At 42.0% G+C, this 17368-nt stretch overlaps 1 protein-coding gene across 7 annotated transcripts in view; it reads right to left on the bottom strand.

Moving 5' to 3' along the window:
* The window catches only part of TEC (tec protein tyrosine kinase), a 218450-nt gene that overhangs the window by 76947 nt on the left and 124135 nt on the right, over positions 1 to 17368 (bottom strand). For 6 of the 7 annotated variants that reach the window (XM_029588129.1, XM_029588112.1, XM_029588121.1 and 3 more), the window contains one exon: positions 1814 to 1895. In XM_029588129.1, coding sequence (XP_029443989.1) covers positions 1814 to 1895 — 82 coding nt within the window. The remainder of the gene's footprint in view (positions 1 to 1813; positions 1896 to 17368) is intronic. The other variant, XM_029588151.1, reaches the window with a different exon arrangement.

Below are 17368 nucleotides of genomic sequence, written 5' to 3'. Positions count from 1 at the left end.
GTTATTTTTGGGGGGAGTTTTTACCTTTTGGTTGAAGGACTGTGAGACCCCAGGGTGTTTGCTTGGGAAGGGGTCTTGGGGAAACCTCTCCTGGGGGGGGGGGGGGGGGGAGACCTGCTCAGGAAGCAGAGGAATGGTGGAGACCCAACTCCAGTGTCAGGGAAAGATTTTTGGTTGCTCCCAGGAATAGTTTTGCCCTATTTCCTGCCTGGAGCTGCTTGTTCAAGGAGATCCCTCCCATCTGGGATCCTGACAGAAAGAAAGCTATCTAAAGAAGAATACCTACTAACTGTGAATAAAAATACATTTGAGACCACCGAGGATCTCCAGCTGGAGTCTTCACTCCCTGGGGGGAGTAGAGGATTTGACTCTGTGCAATATAGACTGCTTTATCATGTGAACAGTCTGGAAGGGGTTTTTCCTGACCAACTAAGGATACCCTGCCCACAAGGGAACTCCACTTAGCCAAGCCCTGGAGGGTTTGTGCTTCCCTTGCCCTGGTACTAAGACTCTTGCACAGATAGAGTGAAGAGCCTAGCTGTGCTTCAGAGGACAGTTATTTGCCAGTATGCAACCTGATTACCCAACAGCACAGACAGTTATTTTTGGCCACTAAACCAGTAGTTACAGAGTATTTTTTGTGGCATTTACAGCACAACAGTGAATGAGAGACACCCTTCCCCAGGGGAGGGGAGAGAGACAGTCGAAAAGAGACAGAGAATGTGCCCCCCACCCAAAGGATCCAGACCCTGGCAAAAAGAGACAGAATAACTAACCATAGTGGCTCCAGCCCCAATGAGACATTTAAATCTCTTATGGCCCCAGAGTGCAGTAAGCTCCCTGGGATGGGGTTATACATACACATTTTTAGTATCTAAAAATAAGATTAGGTAACTAATAATGAATACAGAGCTGTAGGTTAGTGATTTATAAATACCGTTTTTGCCGGCATATAAGACGCACCCCCTTTTTTACACACATTTTTTAAGGAAAAAATAATTTTCTACATTGGCTTTCCCAATCAAAATCAACAGCATCAGCTTGCCAAGCTTGTTATAAGCAGGTATTGTATCCATGGGGCTTCTTGAGTTCGAACTTGCTGTTTCCGATAATCCTGCCACATTTCTGAGCTCACTAGGGCTGGAGAGTTTTTCCGGCTCTGAACCCCAACTTTGACAGACAGTATGGCTGCCACCCAGCTGCATTGGGAGCACGATGTGACAGGCATTGCCAGAGTAGGAGGATTAAAACTGCTAAGTGTCGCAGAAGCCTCTTTGGTTGAAAGATTGGTTTGCGTGCTTTAACTGTTGGGAGAATGATGCACAAGGCAGGGAATGCTCTACTATTCTGCAGGTCCTATGTGCCGGTAATCAAAATTAACACCGTCCGGTGGGGAGGGGGGGGGGGGAGTGACGCGGTGGCATCTGGGGGCCGCGCTTCGGCAAGCTCCTTTTGCCCAGCACCGGCCAATCGTGCCCTCGTTCCGACACCACCGTGTTCCCCCCCAACCACCACCACCACCGGACGCTGTTAAAAAAAAATAAATAAATAAAAAAAATTACTGGCGCATAGGTCACACTCCATATTTTTCCCCTATTTTGAGGGGGAAAAGGTGCGCCCTATACGCCAGTAAATACGGTAATTGAAAGTAGAATTTTACACAAATTACACACCTATAACCCACAACTATTATAATTCCTTGGCGATGCAAGTACACATTGTTAAATCACTACTGCAGTGCAGCAACATTATCAGCAATCTCTAACAGCACCTACATGCATATAAACAAACTTTGCTAACGGAATATTTTTACCTTCCTTTAAGTTCTTCACCCACTGGTATCTGCTGTCTGAACTGGGAGCAAAAATGTAAAGTGTATTAGAATCATACACAACCTGAAAAAAAGGAAAATTTGTTTTAATGAGATGCAAGTATATTAAACTACATTAAAAAGCCTATTCTGCTATGCCTTTTGTTCATGTTTGAACTAAAAAAAAAAAAGGGAGGGTATGGAATAGATAAGTGAAATGCCAAAATATTAAGTGCCTGTTATTCAGTGCCACTTAGCCAAATTAGTCCAAACTTATCCAGCTAAGTGTCGATGTTTCAATATTTGGCCGCGCTGAGTGGCTGTCACTTAGCTGGATATCTATTTATCCAGCTAAGTGGTGGGCAAGACAGGGGTGTTCCAGGGCTTAGCTACTTATCCAGCTAAGTTAGCCAGATAAGTTAGACCTGATCTAAAAGTTAGCTGAATAAACTTATTTGGCTAACTTAGTCAGCTGGGTATATTCAGCGGCACAGCCATGCCACTGAATATCCTGGACAAGTTAGATGGATAGCAAGTTTAAAAGTGTGCACATCCACCCAGTACAGCAAAGAGGCTTAAGGCAGTTATAACAGCATTGGAAAACAGGTACAAGGAGTGTCCCCCAGCGATGAGGAGCCCTTAAAAAGTTAGTAAACGGGAGAAAGACAGTGGAAAAATCCAGGGGATCCTAACAGCGTGTGCTTGTGAATTTGCAGTTTGAGAACATGGATTCATCTTCTATGAGGTGTGCATTATGTCAGATCATCTCCTTTGCAAAAGATTTGTTTTGTTGACCACCACCTCCTGTCTAAAGAGCACATCTTTGGAGACAGTGAATGCCCTAGCCCCTAAGGGCCCTGAAACTTTGCTTCCCCCCAGTGTGATCCCCTCAGCTGTGAGTACACAAGGGGGGGGGGTGCAATATTACATATGGATCTACACTGGAATTGTTCTTGATGCAAATATCTTTTATCCCTGCTTGCATACTGATAAAATACTGAGTTGCACAAAATGCAGAGTACTTTTACCTATGATGAAGACAGTATCTAACAAAATCTTTTCGGCAGGGGGAAGAATCAAACATTTTGTATGTGCCTGCATTTATGATGAAACAGAGTGTAGAAAGAACATTTTCTTCTGACAGAAAATGCACAAGTAATTATCTCCATAACTGTTAGAAGGCAGTTTAAGCCATTTCACATTTTACTTTATAAGTGAGTTTAACTGGACGCACCCGTGAGGACAAAGGTCAGAGCTCCTTACCTGTTCACCTATGCCCAATTGGGCTCTTTAGGAAAAAAAACCACTGGAATGGCTGAAGCTGCTAATCAGGGAGAGGTTGAAAATATCTACACAACTACAAAAGCCTTCAACTGCAAGCTTTAAAAAAAAAAAAAAAAAAAAGCTCATGGTAACAATAAGCTATTCAAGATTGTATAGTTAGAAAGGAATGGGCTAATTTAAAATAAAGTTTAAAATAAATAAATAAAAATTGCAGTGACTAATAGCATCACTGACAGCGAGAAGAGTTAGTTAACATTATTCCATGGACTTCTGTCTTGCAATCTAGTTACCAGACTCAGGCTATGCCCTACAAAATCAAGTACCTCACATGGTAAATTTATTCATTCAGATTTATCTCCTGCCTTTCCATTTTTTGCTGAAAGAACAGCATACCAAGAAAGCTCAAGAGTTAAAAAAAAAAATCTCTATCAAGAGAGAGAGAGACACAGAGAGAGAGAGAGAGAGAGAGATAGAGTTATATATATAACTGGATTCCAAACCTACTTAGCTTTTCCAGCTTAGATGACCACAAAAGCAAATGTAGGGTTGAAAGCAGTTTAAGCTACAGAGCACACATTTGAGCCCAGATGTCACTTAGTGGCTGGAGTGAGTGGAAAAGTAGCCTATAGGCTAGAGCACCTTTCTGAACCACAGAAATCAGGGTTCAAATCCCACTGCTGCTCCTTATGACCTTGGATAAGTCACTTCACCCTCTACTGCCTCAGGTATAAAAAAAAAAAATAGGGATAGGGAAAATGCCTGCAGTACCTGAATGTAATCTGCTTTGAAAAGCAGAACAAACAAATGCTCACAAGGGTCGCAGGTATGGAGCTCATGAATTTTTAGTTACATAAGCAAGCTTAAAGACATCAGTCCACGGATTTCAACCAGAATGCTTGGAATTATGTATTTTATACATTTATGTAGTGCCCAAGACCAGGAGACTGTATTACACATGCCATGCAGGTAAAGTCACTATTCCAAAGCGCTCAAAATCCTAAAGGGTACATGAAGCAAAATATGAATTTTACTTGCACCACAGAACAGCAGGTCCGAACAGTTACCTAGCATAATACAGTTTATTGCAATCGTTTAGTCCCAATATTTTTTTTTTTAATTTCATGCACTCACAAATTTTTACATTTTATACTGCAGGGGTTTTTTTGTAATTTATTTTAATAGATTTTATTGCTTAACCAGCCAAAAAAAAGACTACATCTCGAGTGTAGAACAAGAGATTGAGACAATGATCATCCCCTCCCTACTCAGTAATCTCTCTGTGGTCTTTGTCCCAAACTTGAAACACGTTCCACTGTTTATTGAAAGTCTTCATAGCATTCCTCCATACCGCTTAAGTTTTTCCATCTGGTAAATATACAAAACTTTATATATTGCCAGTTTACCAGGTGCTGTTTTAACTTTCCAATGGGCAGCTAACTTTCACTGTGCTGCCATAATATTTGCAATGTCACTTTATTAATTGCCTTTGGTATACTTTCAACAGAGGTTGAAAACAAGAAAGCCATTGGGTCTCAGTCCAATGTGGATTTCTATAATCAATTTTAATATCAAGCACAGAACAGCTCCACCAAATATGCGCAATGGTTCCCCTATCCCCACATTCTCTCCAACACTGATCGGATACATTGGTAAACATTTGCTTCTAACCGAGCTGAAGTGCAATACCATCGCAGGATTACTTTGAAATAGTTTTCCCACTAAGTGTACCGTAGGGCTCTGTACTGGGACCGGTGCTTTTTGATATATTTATAAATGATTTGGAAAGGGACACAACAAGTGAGGTACTTAAGTCTGCATAATTTTGCATGATCTGCAGAGTAGTTAGAGCTCAAGTGGATTGTGATACATTGTAGGAGGAACTTGTGAGCAATGAAACACGTGGATGGATTGGTGTAAACAAGATATTTATTGAAGCTTGCCCGGGCATCCATGTGTTTCATTGCTGACAGCCATCTTGGATCGGCTACCGGTTTGTTTTCTTGGAGGAACTTGTGAGACTGGAAGTCCAAATGTAATGTGGACAAGTGCAAGGTGATGCATATAGGGAAAAATAACCCTTGCTGTAGTTACACAATGTTAGGTTCCAAATTAGGAGTTACCAACTAGGAAAGAGATCTAGGTATCATAGTGGATAAATACATTGAAAGAGTCAGCTCAGTGTGCCTCTGTATCGTTCCATGGTGAGAGACGGCATCTTGAATACTGTGTGCAGTTCTGGTCACATCTCAAAAAAAGATAGTTGCACTGAAGAAAGTAGAGAAGAGCAACCAAAATGATATAGGGAATGGAACAGCTCCCCTATCAGGAAAGGGCTAAAGAGGTTAGGGCTGTTCAGCTTGGAGAAGGGGGGGGGGGGTGGATATGATAGAGGTCTACAAAATCATGAAAGGATTTGAATGGGTAAATGTGAATCTTATTTACTCTTTCAGATAATACAGGGACTAGGGGTACTCCATGAAGTTAGCAAGTAGCTCATTTAAAACAAACAAACAAAAAAATAAAATTGGAGAAAGTTCTTTTTCCACTCAATGCATAATTAAGCTCTGGAATTTATTGCCAGAGAATATGGTTAAAGCAGTTAGTGCAGCTGGGTTTAAATAAGTTATGGATAAGTTCCTAGAGCAGAAGTCCATAAACTGTTATTAATCAATAAGGATTAGTAGCTTGAGATCTATTCATGTTTTTTTTGGGTACGTGTGACTTGGTTGGCCACAGGATATTGGGCTTGATGGATCCTTGGTCTGACCGAGTATGGTATCTCTTATGTTCTTATGAGATGGAGGTTCTTGCCACCCTTTTTATTCCCTCCCGTATCTCCTCATCTACAGTGTGTACAATATCCTTGTAATAACCCATCTATGGAGCCACACAATGCCTTGTACATTATAGAAATAAACCCCTTTGAGTGGCAATCCCTTCATACAATACTTTTCAAAGACTGAAGGCCCTTTTCCCAATCATTGCTTCCCCGTTTGTTGATGGATATATTGCAAATCTATAAATATGCAAAAAGATCACCTTCATTTAATCATACTTAGTTTTCAAATCAGAGGTTACCCAACCCTGTGCCTCCCCAAGTTGAGCGAATCCTCTCATTTCCCATACCACCAACAAAATCCTTATTATACTTAATTGGTGTTAATGGTGAAAATTTTCCCCACGACATTTTACACTTTAATGATTCCCAAAACTTGAGAGTCCATTTCGGATAAGGGTTCCGTATTTTTCCCATACTTAAGCCTAACTGTTGCCAAGGACACACAGCAACTGGTATATTCTCTAGAAACCATTGTTCAAAATTGACCCACAGTTTCAGTGAACTCCCTCTATGCCATTCCAATATCACCCGTATCTGAGCTACCTTAATATCGATCAATACTTGGGACTCCCAATCCACCCCTATATTTTGGCAGATACATAATGTTTTGAAAAATCTTAGGTTTCATTTTCTGCCACAGAAATTCTGAAAATAGTTTGTATTTTCAATATATCCTTTGGAATGGAAACAGGAATAACTTGAAAAAATAAAAGCGGCAATACATTCATTTTTAGCACAGTAATCTCTCCTGGCTAGGAAGAATAAAACTTACCCCAATTATTCAGATCAGATGTCAAGTCTTTTACAAGTGAAGAATAATTTGAATGTGCCAACTGCCTGAAATCACGTCACCCTCACTAATTCACATTTACAGGGAAACTATCTTATAGTCAGGTCGCTAATCCTATGATAGATATATTTAATATTTTAGATTATTTGTATTTACTTTAAACCTGGATATTATACTATATTGTGATAACTCCACCATCACTACTGGCAGAGATGTCAATGGGCCAGACAATGTAAACATAACACTAGAAAACATTATCTTATCTGTTTGCTCTACTTTAATCCCTTGTATATACATAGATTGCCAAATTTTTTCACCAGTGGTGCCATCACCAGAGCAAATAAGAGTGGCATTAAGGGACAACCCTGGCGTGTGCCCCTTTGAGTGTAAAGGCTTCTGAATAACCCCATTTACCTTCACCTGAGCCAAGTCATATAACTTCTGAATCCACCAGTGAAAATACCCCCATCCCACATGTTTCTAATACCTTATACATAAAATCCAATGGACTTTGTCTAAAGCTTTTTCAGCTTTTATAGTCAAAGGAAGAGTATCTTGGTTTAAATCATCTGATGCTCATATCAGATTCAATACTCTTCTTATATCATCAGAGATACTTCTCCCATTTTTGAAACCAGATTGATCTTCATGTATAAAAATTGGCAGAATTTTTGCCAGATAGCCAGAATTTTTGCTAAAATCTTAACAGCAATATAGGCCTATAAGAGCCACAGATTGTTTTATCCTTACCTCCCTTTGGCAATACTGTGATGCCTGCCATACACATCGAAGGAGGAAGCGTACCTTCTGTTGATAGACTGCTGAATATTCTATGTAAAGGCCCAAATTGCTTGTAAAATATGGCTGAATATCCATCCAGCCCAGGCGATTTATCGGGCTTTAAGCTTTTAATTGCCTAAAAAATTTCAGATTCCATCACTTCCTTGTTTAACATTTTTCTGATCTGACGACTGAACATCCTCATGAACAATGGATCTCTGTACCTCCCTCGAGTATTTAATAAGACCCACCCCTGATTATACAATTGTTTACACTCCTGGTTTACTGCGTTCTTAAGCCTTTCTTTCCAGCTGTCTATGCCTCCAAGTTTATCTACCTTGTTAAATGTAACTTTGTTCTTCCTGTTCAATTTACTATTTTTTACTGTTTTTTGTTACAGTTCCCCTGTTCGATGTAAACCGATCTGATATGGTCATCTAACCATGAAGGTCGGTATAGAAAAGTGTTAAATAAATAGGCATCAATATCCTCACTTAAGTTTTTTTTCTCCCAGATACAAAATTTTGATAATACTTCCTGAACCCTCTGCATTATCTGACTGAGATCAAACAGATGCCATTTCTTATACTTTGCACCTGAGTTTGTGCTGCTTTTTTTTTTTTTTTTTTAATTTGGAAGCCAATTTCAATGCCTTATTCCCATATTCAAAATACATTTAGATCAATTATCAGATGATGCAAATAAAGCAATCTAGCATCAAGGATTTTAATTGATTCTTTGTCCTCTCCAAACGTGCTAGTATTTTTACGGACTCCCTTTCTTTATGCAAGCTTTCCAAGTCCCCTATAATTTTCCGTAGATTCTCACCTCTCTCTTATTTGGTCTTTTTATCTTGCAATGTCCACATAATGAATTTTCCCCTTAAGACATACTTCAATCCATCCCATGGAAATGCCTCACTCACGACCCCAGTATTATCCAAATAGTCTTGAATTTCTTGTTCTCTCTTTATACCAAAAGCCTCAGCCTGTAGTAGGACATCATTCAACCTCCAATTTTTCTGTGGCTGAAAGACTAAAGTTAGCAAATTCTCCCCAAATGGATAAATGGTCTGTCTAAACCAGAGATTCTATACCCACTCCACACAGCTTTCCCACAAGCCCAGGGAACAAAGCAACATATCAATACTAGAATGATAGTTTAGATGCTGAGAAATATGTAAAATCTTTACTGGTAGGATTCAAGACCCTCCAACCATCCACTAACCCTACAGTTTCCATCAATTTAAGTAATTTACTTCTGTTTGTGAGCTTGTAGGGCAGGAGTGTTGTCGCCTATCTTTGGCCCCCTCATTATGGGTCCCTTAATCATTTCTCCGCCAATGAATCAAAATAAGTAACCTGGTCTTGATTAGGGGCATACATTTTCGCCAACAATATCTGTTCCCTCGATACTGCAGTTAAGAATCAAATACCCCAGCCTTATCCGAGCATTTTCAGCACAGAAATATTAAAGGCTCTATGAATAAGGAACCCCACTCCTTCACATTTCTCATCATCACACACAGAGGCCAGAATGTTGCGAGTGTAATCCTTAGGCCTCAAGAAACGATCACATTTTCTAAAATGAGTCTCTTAAATAAAAGCCATTATCAGCTCAAAGCCTTTTTAATTCTTTAACTAAGAGCTGCCTCTTAATAGGGATATTTAAACTTTGAACATTCAGAGATACTATCCTTTTAGTTGTCACTTCCCATTATATTCCCTTATCTTCACCCCGCGCTATACCAAATCACCTCAATTTCTCCATCTCATCTGCCCTCCATTCAAATTCCACCTCTACACATTCATTCCTTGACTTCCTTCCCCCCAAAAAAATTGCCTTTCCAACGCAACACTCCCCCCCCCCCCCAATAATCAATCCTTGAACCCATACCTACCCCTTGGAAGAAATCCTAAAGATTAACATCCCCATCTCCCAGATGTGACCCAACCATTAAACCAATATTAGTTATTAATAAGCAACCCAACTGTAAACTCAGATCAATAAGTAATGATCCCATTAGAGACAATATCATGTTTGTTTGTCCCATATCTTATCTAGGCATCTTGCTCAAGTTTTGTTTCTTCTTCCCTGGCCCCACTTGTGGCCAGCATTTAAAAGTTTGTTTATAGTAGAAAAAAAATTCTGCATATTTTTTTCAGTAATCTGTGATAGCTCAGCAACATCCAATCCTACTGCTCTCATCACTGCTATGGCCTGTGCAATTGTTTTGGCTCAGTAGCTGGTGCCACTCAGGGTAAATAAATTCATAATGGAAAAGCCACCGATATAGGCAAGTAACATTTTTAAATAAAGAGTCTGGAGTTTGTGGAATTTAATTTTAACTTTAAAGATTGCTTTTTTGATGATTTTGTCTATTAGAGAATTATTTGAAATGGTCCAGGATCTTGGAGTCAAGGGAGGATTTCTTGAGAATGGGGTAGAACAGCAGCTTTCTTTAACATGCCTGCGATAACACCATCTGTTAAGAAGCAGTTTACTAGTTGGATGATCCAGATGGAAAGACCAAGTTTGGCTGCTTTAACTAGTTTGTTGGACAGAAGTGAACTGGACGACTGTTCTGAGATCAGAGGGGATCTTAATGCTAGGGTCACTGGAATCTTCTTGGAAGTGAGATAGTGTAAGGCTGCATGTTGGAAATTTCTTGAGGGTGGGCAGTATTGGTTGATTTAAGGAATAGCTTTCCAGATATCTGTTTCAATTAGTTAGGAATTAGTATTTCAAGATTTTGTCAGCAAAAAAGCAGGCAAAGCTTTTGCATTCATTTGTGGTGACTAGTGGAAAGTTGTGCTTGGTGCTTGAATGGAAGTAGTCTTTGGTGCTGTTCTTGGCTTTAGCAATGAGGCAGAGGCTTTCTGTGAGCTCTGTTCCAAGCTAGCGGAGCCATCTCCTCACTGGCCACCTGAGACTGTGGTACAGTCTCCTTTCCTTCGGCAAACTTCACCTCCAGCCTTGTCAAGCTCTGCTTTTTATGCTCACATGAAACCAGAGTTCCAGCCCCATTTAACTTTGCCTTGCCAGAATCTAGATGTTGTGTCAGAGTAACTCTTGGCTTTCTGACCTGGCTGCTCTTACCTTGCGGCCTTGGCCTTCTTGTATCTTGCTCCTTACTTTGTGGCATTCAGGCCTTCTATCTTCAACCTTGCTCTGTGGACTACTCAAGCCTCTCCTTGCTTAGTGGCCTCTGGCCCTTATGCTTAGCGGCCCTATGGGCCTTTTGTGTTGCTGCCTTCAGGCCTTAGTGTTCTGTTACCTTGTCTGGTCTTATGTCCTGCACAGTCCAGTCCCCAGCATCCATTTCCTGCTTTGCCTTGCCCAAGCCTGTGTCTGTATCCAGTCCTCAGCTCCTTGCGTGTACCAATACCCAGACCTCTGCTCCCAGTCTGTCTCTGATCATAATGTCCAGCCTGTGTCTGGCCTCAAGTTCCAGCCTGTCCTGCCTTGCCCTCCTATCCAGTTAAGCACTACTGGCCCCCCAAACCCAAGGGCTCAATCAGCAGGGGAAGGGGCTGGGTAGGAAGACGACCAACCCAGTTTCCAGCCGTAACCAGTCACTAACATTCTGCAGTCATAGGCAATTCCTGCTGACCCCCAGAACCCAAGGGGGCTCCACCTGCGGAGGAGAGGGCTGGCTAGGCAGACGATGAACCCTGCCCTGCTCCTGAGAGGGTGCTTCCAGACCCCAGCCTAAATGATAGCGATGAGATGTATCTTTTTTTTTTGCAATATTTGGTCTATCCCAATTTCAACCCAATGTAACTGTGCTCTTTCACTGACCTGATTGAGAGTCTAAATGTTAAAAAGCTAGCCACTAATGTATTTAATTCAATTTAAAAAAGGTATCAGCTACAACTTGTTTATTGACCCTTAATTCCAATTTCCCCCAAAAAGGTTAGGAAACCAAAAAAATGTTAAACCCCAGACCATTAAGTTCTTCACACAAGCAATATTTTCCTGGCCCATTGAATCAGCACCAACAATCAGACCCTATTAGACCTAAAAATGAAAAGGAATATCCAGGCTTTAACATTAACTTAACTAAAGAAGCAAATATATATGTATATGGCAAAAAGAATAGAATTCCAATCTGCGGCTATTTCCCAAGTTAATGAAATTCAGTAAGCACAATTCGATTTTGTCCAAGAGAAAAATTCCATTGTAGGCTAAATTTACAATCATGAAAAATATGCAAATGCTTATCAAGCTACTAAATATGCAAAACATCTTAATTTTTCTAAACAACTTTTCAATTATTGAATATTTCCTTTCCAAACTGAAATGATGTTTTAAATCAAGTTATACACATCTGCTTGTTCTATGTTAATTTTATTCTTTATTTCAGTTCTATTTTTTTCTCTATCACTCCTCTATCCAAAGTACTCTTATGCCTCTCTGTCCCTATTCACCTGGTCTATCTTTCCCCATTCCATCACCATCCCTTCTCTGTTTCCTCTCTCTGCTGTGTAATTGTTTACTAGCGCTAAACTGCACAGCACCAACCATTCTCTGGGGCCCATGTAATAAGACCCACGGCTCGTTATGTGCACAGGTTTTGATCACCGTGTGTGGCTAAAACTGCTGCCTCCGCGGGATGTAAAAAAATAAAAATAAATTATGCAAATGATTTGCGTGCCGAAATCCATGCGCGTACAGAAAAACGCACGTACCTAAGAGTAGAACAGGGCCCACGTAACAAGTGGCCGCATCCGCGCTCAAAACCTGCGCTGATAATCCACACATAGAAGCAAGAGAGCGAGCGGGTCTCCCTATTAAGTGAAAGTATGACCCTGGAAAGTATTTTTAATATTTCCAATAACTGTGCTGCAGAAAACATGGCAAATATTTTCATGGATGCTAATTCACAACAATCCTGCCGCTCTTCTGGCCGTGTATCTGCCCATCCGTGAAAAGCGCTTTGCTAAGCTGGCCACTCTGAAGTCGAGAGAGGCATTCAGCCAGTCACTTATCAGGCCACTCGTGCTCTTCTATTCATGGCAGAAAAATCTACACGATCGGGTGCCCAGAAAGGCGCCTAGCTAATCTTGCTGCTCAGGTGTCCTGGCCGTGTATCTGGCCACTCAGGCACTGAGCTAGGCGCTCAGCGCCTAGGGAAGCACCTACTTAAGCTGGCCATTCTGATACCCAGAAAAGCACCTAGCTAAGCTGGCCACTCAGGCCCTCAGCAAGGTGGTTTTCAGGACACTCAGACACAGACACAGACATAGGCACCCCCTCCCGCCAGCGCTGACACTTAACTCGTGGCCCTGACCCATGGCGGTAAAAAACCCGCATTAAAAAACCTGCAGTAGCATTAGCTCGTCTCCCTGCATTGCCTATGATTAGCTACTCGCCTCCTTTGCATGCTGTAACGTGCATTCGCTCAGGAAAAACCACGGGTCTAAAAGTATGTTTGTACATGCTTTTTTCCCCATGCACAAAACCCTCATTACATCCCCGTATAGGGTTTGCATGGGAAAACGTGCGTACAAACATGCGTATATCCGCGCACAAACCCGCGGCAGCTTCAGTGCACCTTATTACATCGGTCCCTCTGCGTTTCACACAGCACTCAAAACTTTCAGGTTCCAAAAAGGGATATTTCTGTTTTCTGTGCATTTTCCTGGTAAACTGTGTTCCATTTTTTAAAAAAAGTGTCCTAATATAAAATTCTTGTATAGAACCAAGAACTCTGCAATTTCAGTTATATAGAAACACATACAGAAACATAGAAATGACGGCAGAAAAGGACCAAAATGGTCCACCCACTCTGCCCAGCAAGCTTATCTGCCGCGTGTTACGCAGGTTAACCCCATGTTTCTCTTAAGGGTAGCAACTGCTGCTCTGTGCAGTTATCCCCGAGCCTTAACACCCCCAAATATTTACTGCTAGCAACATTTTTACTGGGTGATAAGCATTTCTGAAAATTCACAAAGAGGAGGAATAGCCTAGTGGTTAGAGCAGTGGACTATGAACCAGGAGACCAGGGTTCGAGTCCCGCTGTCACTCCTTGTGACCTTGGGCAAGTCACTTTACCCTACATTGCCTCAGGTACAAAAACTTAGATTGTAAGCCCTCTGGGGATAGAGAAATACTTACAGTACCTGAATGTAAACCGGTGTGATATCTCAATTGAGATGAATGTCGGTATATAAAAAAAAATAATAAAATAAATAAAGGCTTTGCTTATGGACTTGGCCACAGAAAGAGACCTGTGGTTTTTTTTCCCCCCTTATGTCTGCATATCAGTTCTCCAGTCTGTAAAAGTTGGGGCCCTATGTTGCTGTCTGAATCCAATTCCCTTCTTCCCCCTGCTGTTGAAGCAGAGAGCAATGATGGAGCTGCATCAACATAAGTATCAAGGCTTATTGGTTAAGGGTAGTAACCGCCGCAGCAGCAAGTTAAACACCCATGTACTCTTTTCTTCATTTCCAGCCTTTAACCTTTAGGGATCCTCAGTATTTATCCCTGCCCCTTTGAATTCTCTCACTGTTTTGGTCTTCTGTGGTTACATAACTGGGCAGCAAATTTAGCATCAAAGTTACATCTGGGTAAGTTATCTTTTAAAGGGAGCCTGTTCTTTGGCAAGGAACTGGAAAAGCTTGTTAAGGACCTCGGGGAATCAAAGCCCCAGAGGCTTTCCGAGGATAAGGGACACATGGGGGTCATGAAAGGTCAAGTCCCAGCACCTCCAGGACTAGCATAGGTTTATGACCATATGACCATATTACACCCCTCCTCAAGAATCTGCACTGGCTTCCTATCCCCTCTCACATCCTATTCAAAACCCTTACCCTGACCCATAAAGCGATACATAGAAACATAGAAATGACGGCAGAAGACGACCAAATGGCCCATCCAGTCTGCCCAGCAAGCTTCACACACTTTTTTCTCTCATACTTATCTGTTTCTCTTAGCTCTTGGTTCTATTTCCTTTCCACCCCCACCATTAATGTAGAAAGCAGTGATGGAGCTGCATCCAAGTGAATATCTAGCTGATAAGTTAGGGGTAGTAGGGGTAGTAACCGCCGCAATAAGCAAGCTACACCCATGCTTATTTGTTTTACTCAGACTATGTTATACAGCCCTTATTGGTTGTTTATCTTCTCCCCTGCCGTTGAAGCAGGGAGCTATGCTGGATATGTTTGAGGTATCAGTTTATTCTTCTCCCATGCTGTTGAAGCAGAGAGCCATGCTGAATATGCATCGAAAGTGAAGTATCAGGCACATTTGGTTTGGGGTAGTAACCGCCGTAACAAGCCAGCTACTCCCCGCTTTGTGAGTGTGAACCCTTTTTTCTTCTCCCCTGCCGTTGAAGCAGGGAGCTATGCTGGATATGCGTGAAGTATCAGTTTTTTCTTCTCCCCTGCCGTTGAAGCAGAGAACTATGCTGTATATGCATAGAAATAGAAGTAACAGGCTTATTTGGTTTGGGGTAGTAACCGCCGTAACAAGCCAGCTACTCCCCCCTTGTGAGTGCAGATCCTTTATTCCACATTTCCTCTTGCTGTTGAAGCTAGAACGATGTTGGAGTCACAGTAAGCATGTGTACGTTTATTGAATAAGGGTATTGTCTCCAGGCAGTAGCCATCATTCTGGTGAGTCACCCACTCTTCATTGGCGGCCTCTTGACTTTATGGATCCACAGTGTTTATCCCACGCCCCTTTGAAGTCCTTCACAGTTCTGGTCTTCACCACATCCTCCGGAAGGGCATTCCAGGCATCCACCACCCTCTCCGTGAAGAAATACTTCCTAACATTGGTTCTGAATCTTCCTCCCTGGAGCTTCAAATCGTGACCCCTGGTTCTGCTGATTTTTTTCCTACGGAAAAGGTTTGTCGTTGTCTTTGGATCATTAAAACCTTTCAAGTATCTGAAAGTCTGTATCATATCGCCTCTGCTCCTCCTTTCCTCCAGGGTGTACATATTTAGATTCTTCAATCTCTCCTCGTACGTGATCCGATGAAGATCCTCCACCTTCCTGGTCGCCCTTCTCTGTACCGCTTCCATCTTGTCTTTGTCTTTTTGTAGATACGGTCTCCAGAACTGAACACAGTACTCCAGGTGAGGCCTCACCAAGGACCTGTACAAGGGAATAATCACTTCCCTTTTCTTACTCGATATTCCTCTCTCTATGCAGCCCAGCATTCTTCTGGCTTTTGCTATAGCCTTGTCGCATTGTTTCGCAGACTTCATATCATTAGACACTATCACCCCAAGGTCCCTCTCCTGCTCCGTGCACATCAGCCTTTCCCCCCCCATCGAATACAGTTCATTCGGGTTTCCACTCCCCATATGCATGACTTTGCACTTCTTGGCATTGAATCTCAGCTGCCATATCTTCGACCACTCTTCCAGTTTCCTTAGATCCCGTCTCATTCTCTCCACTCCTTCCGGCGTGTCCACTCTGTTGCAGATCTTAGTGTCATCCGCGAAAAGACAAACCTTGCCTTCTATCCCGTCCGCAATGTCGCTCACAAAGATATTGAACAGGACCGGTCCCAACACCGATCCTTGCGGTACACCACTTAAAACCGCTCTCTCTTCAGAGAAGGTTCCATTTACCATCACACATTGTCTTCTGTCCGTCAACCAATTTGCAATCCAGGTCACCCCCTCGGCACTCACTCCCAAGCTTCTCGTTTTATTCACCAGTCTCCTGTGCGGAACCGTGTCAAAAGCTTTGCTGAAATCCAAGTATATGATATCGAGCGCTCTTCCTCGATCCAATTCCTTGGTTACCCAGTCAAAAAGTCAATCAGATTTGTCTGACAGGATCTTCCCCTGGTGAATCCATGTTGCCTCTGGTCCATCAATTCTCCGGACTGTAGATAGTTCACTATTCTCTCTTTCAGCAGTGACTCCATTACTTTTCCCACCACCGAAGTGAGGCTGACCGGTCTGTAGTTGCCAGCCTCCTCCCTGTTCCCACTCTTGTGAAGCGGGACCACCACCGCTCTTCTCCAATCACTCGGCACCACTCCCGTTTCTAGGGATCTATTGAACAGGTCACACAGCGGAGCCGCCAGAACATCTCTGAGCTCCCTCAATATCCTTGGATGAATCCCATCAGGCCCCATGGCTTTGTCCACTTTCAGGTTCTTTAGCTCTTCCCACACATTTTCTACTGTAAAAGGATTTTCATCTATTCCACTTCCCACCAATTTTTTTTTTTGTTGGGTAGAGATGGTCCTTCTCCAGGGTCTTCTTTAGTGAACACAGAGCTGAAGTATTCGTTTAATATATCTGCCATTTCTTCGTCTCCCTCCACACATTGATCATTACCACCTTTCAATTTCACTATACCACTTTGGATCTTTCTCTTTTCGCTGATGTATCTGAAAAATGTTTTGTCTCCATTTTTTATCTCCTTGGCAATCCTCTCTTCCGCTTGACTTTTTGCCAACTTGATTAATTTCTTTGTCTCCCTCAGTTGAATCAGATATTCTTCTTTGTGTTCCTCCCTTTGGGATCTTTTATATATCTTGAATGCTGTTCTTTTAGCTTTAATTTTGTCAGCCACCTCCTTTGAGAACCAGATAGGTTTCAATTTTCTTTTGCTTTTCTTTACATTTCTAACGTATAGAGCAGTTGCCTTGGTGATTGCTCCTTTTAGATTGGTCCACTGCTGATCCACATCTCTCTCGTTCTCCCATCCTTTAAGTTCTTCCTCCAGGTACTTCCCCATTTCCTCAAAGTCTGTGTTTTTGAACTGTAAAACTCGGGTCTTTGTGGTTCTTTTCCCTATTCTTTTAGTGATATTAAACCATACCATTTGATGATCACTGCTGCTGAGGTGGGCACCCACCTGGACATCTGAGACATTATCTGCATTAGTGAGCAC

The sequence above is a fragment of the Rhinatrema bivittatum genome, chromosome 1, assembly GCF_901001135.1.
Source record: "Rhinatrema bivittatum chromosome 1, aRhiBiv1.1, whole genome shotgun sequence".
Lineage (NCBI taxonomy): Eukaryota > Metazoa > Chordata > Amphibia > Gymnophiona > Rhinatrematidae > Rhinatrema > Rhinatrema bivittatum.
Note: the sequence above shows the minus strand (reverse complement) of the source record. Positions and strands in the feature narration are given on the sequence as shown.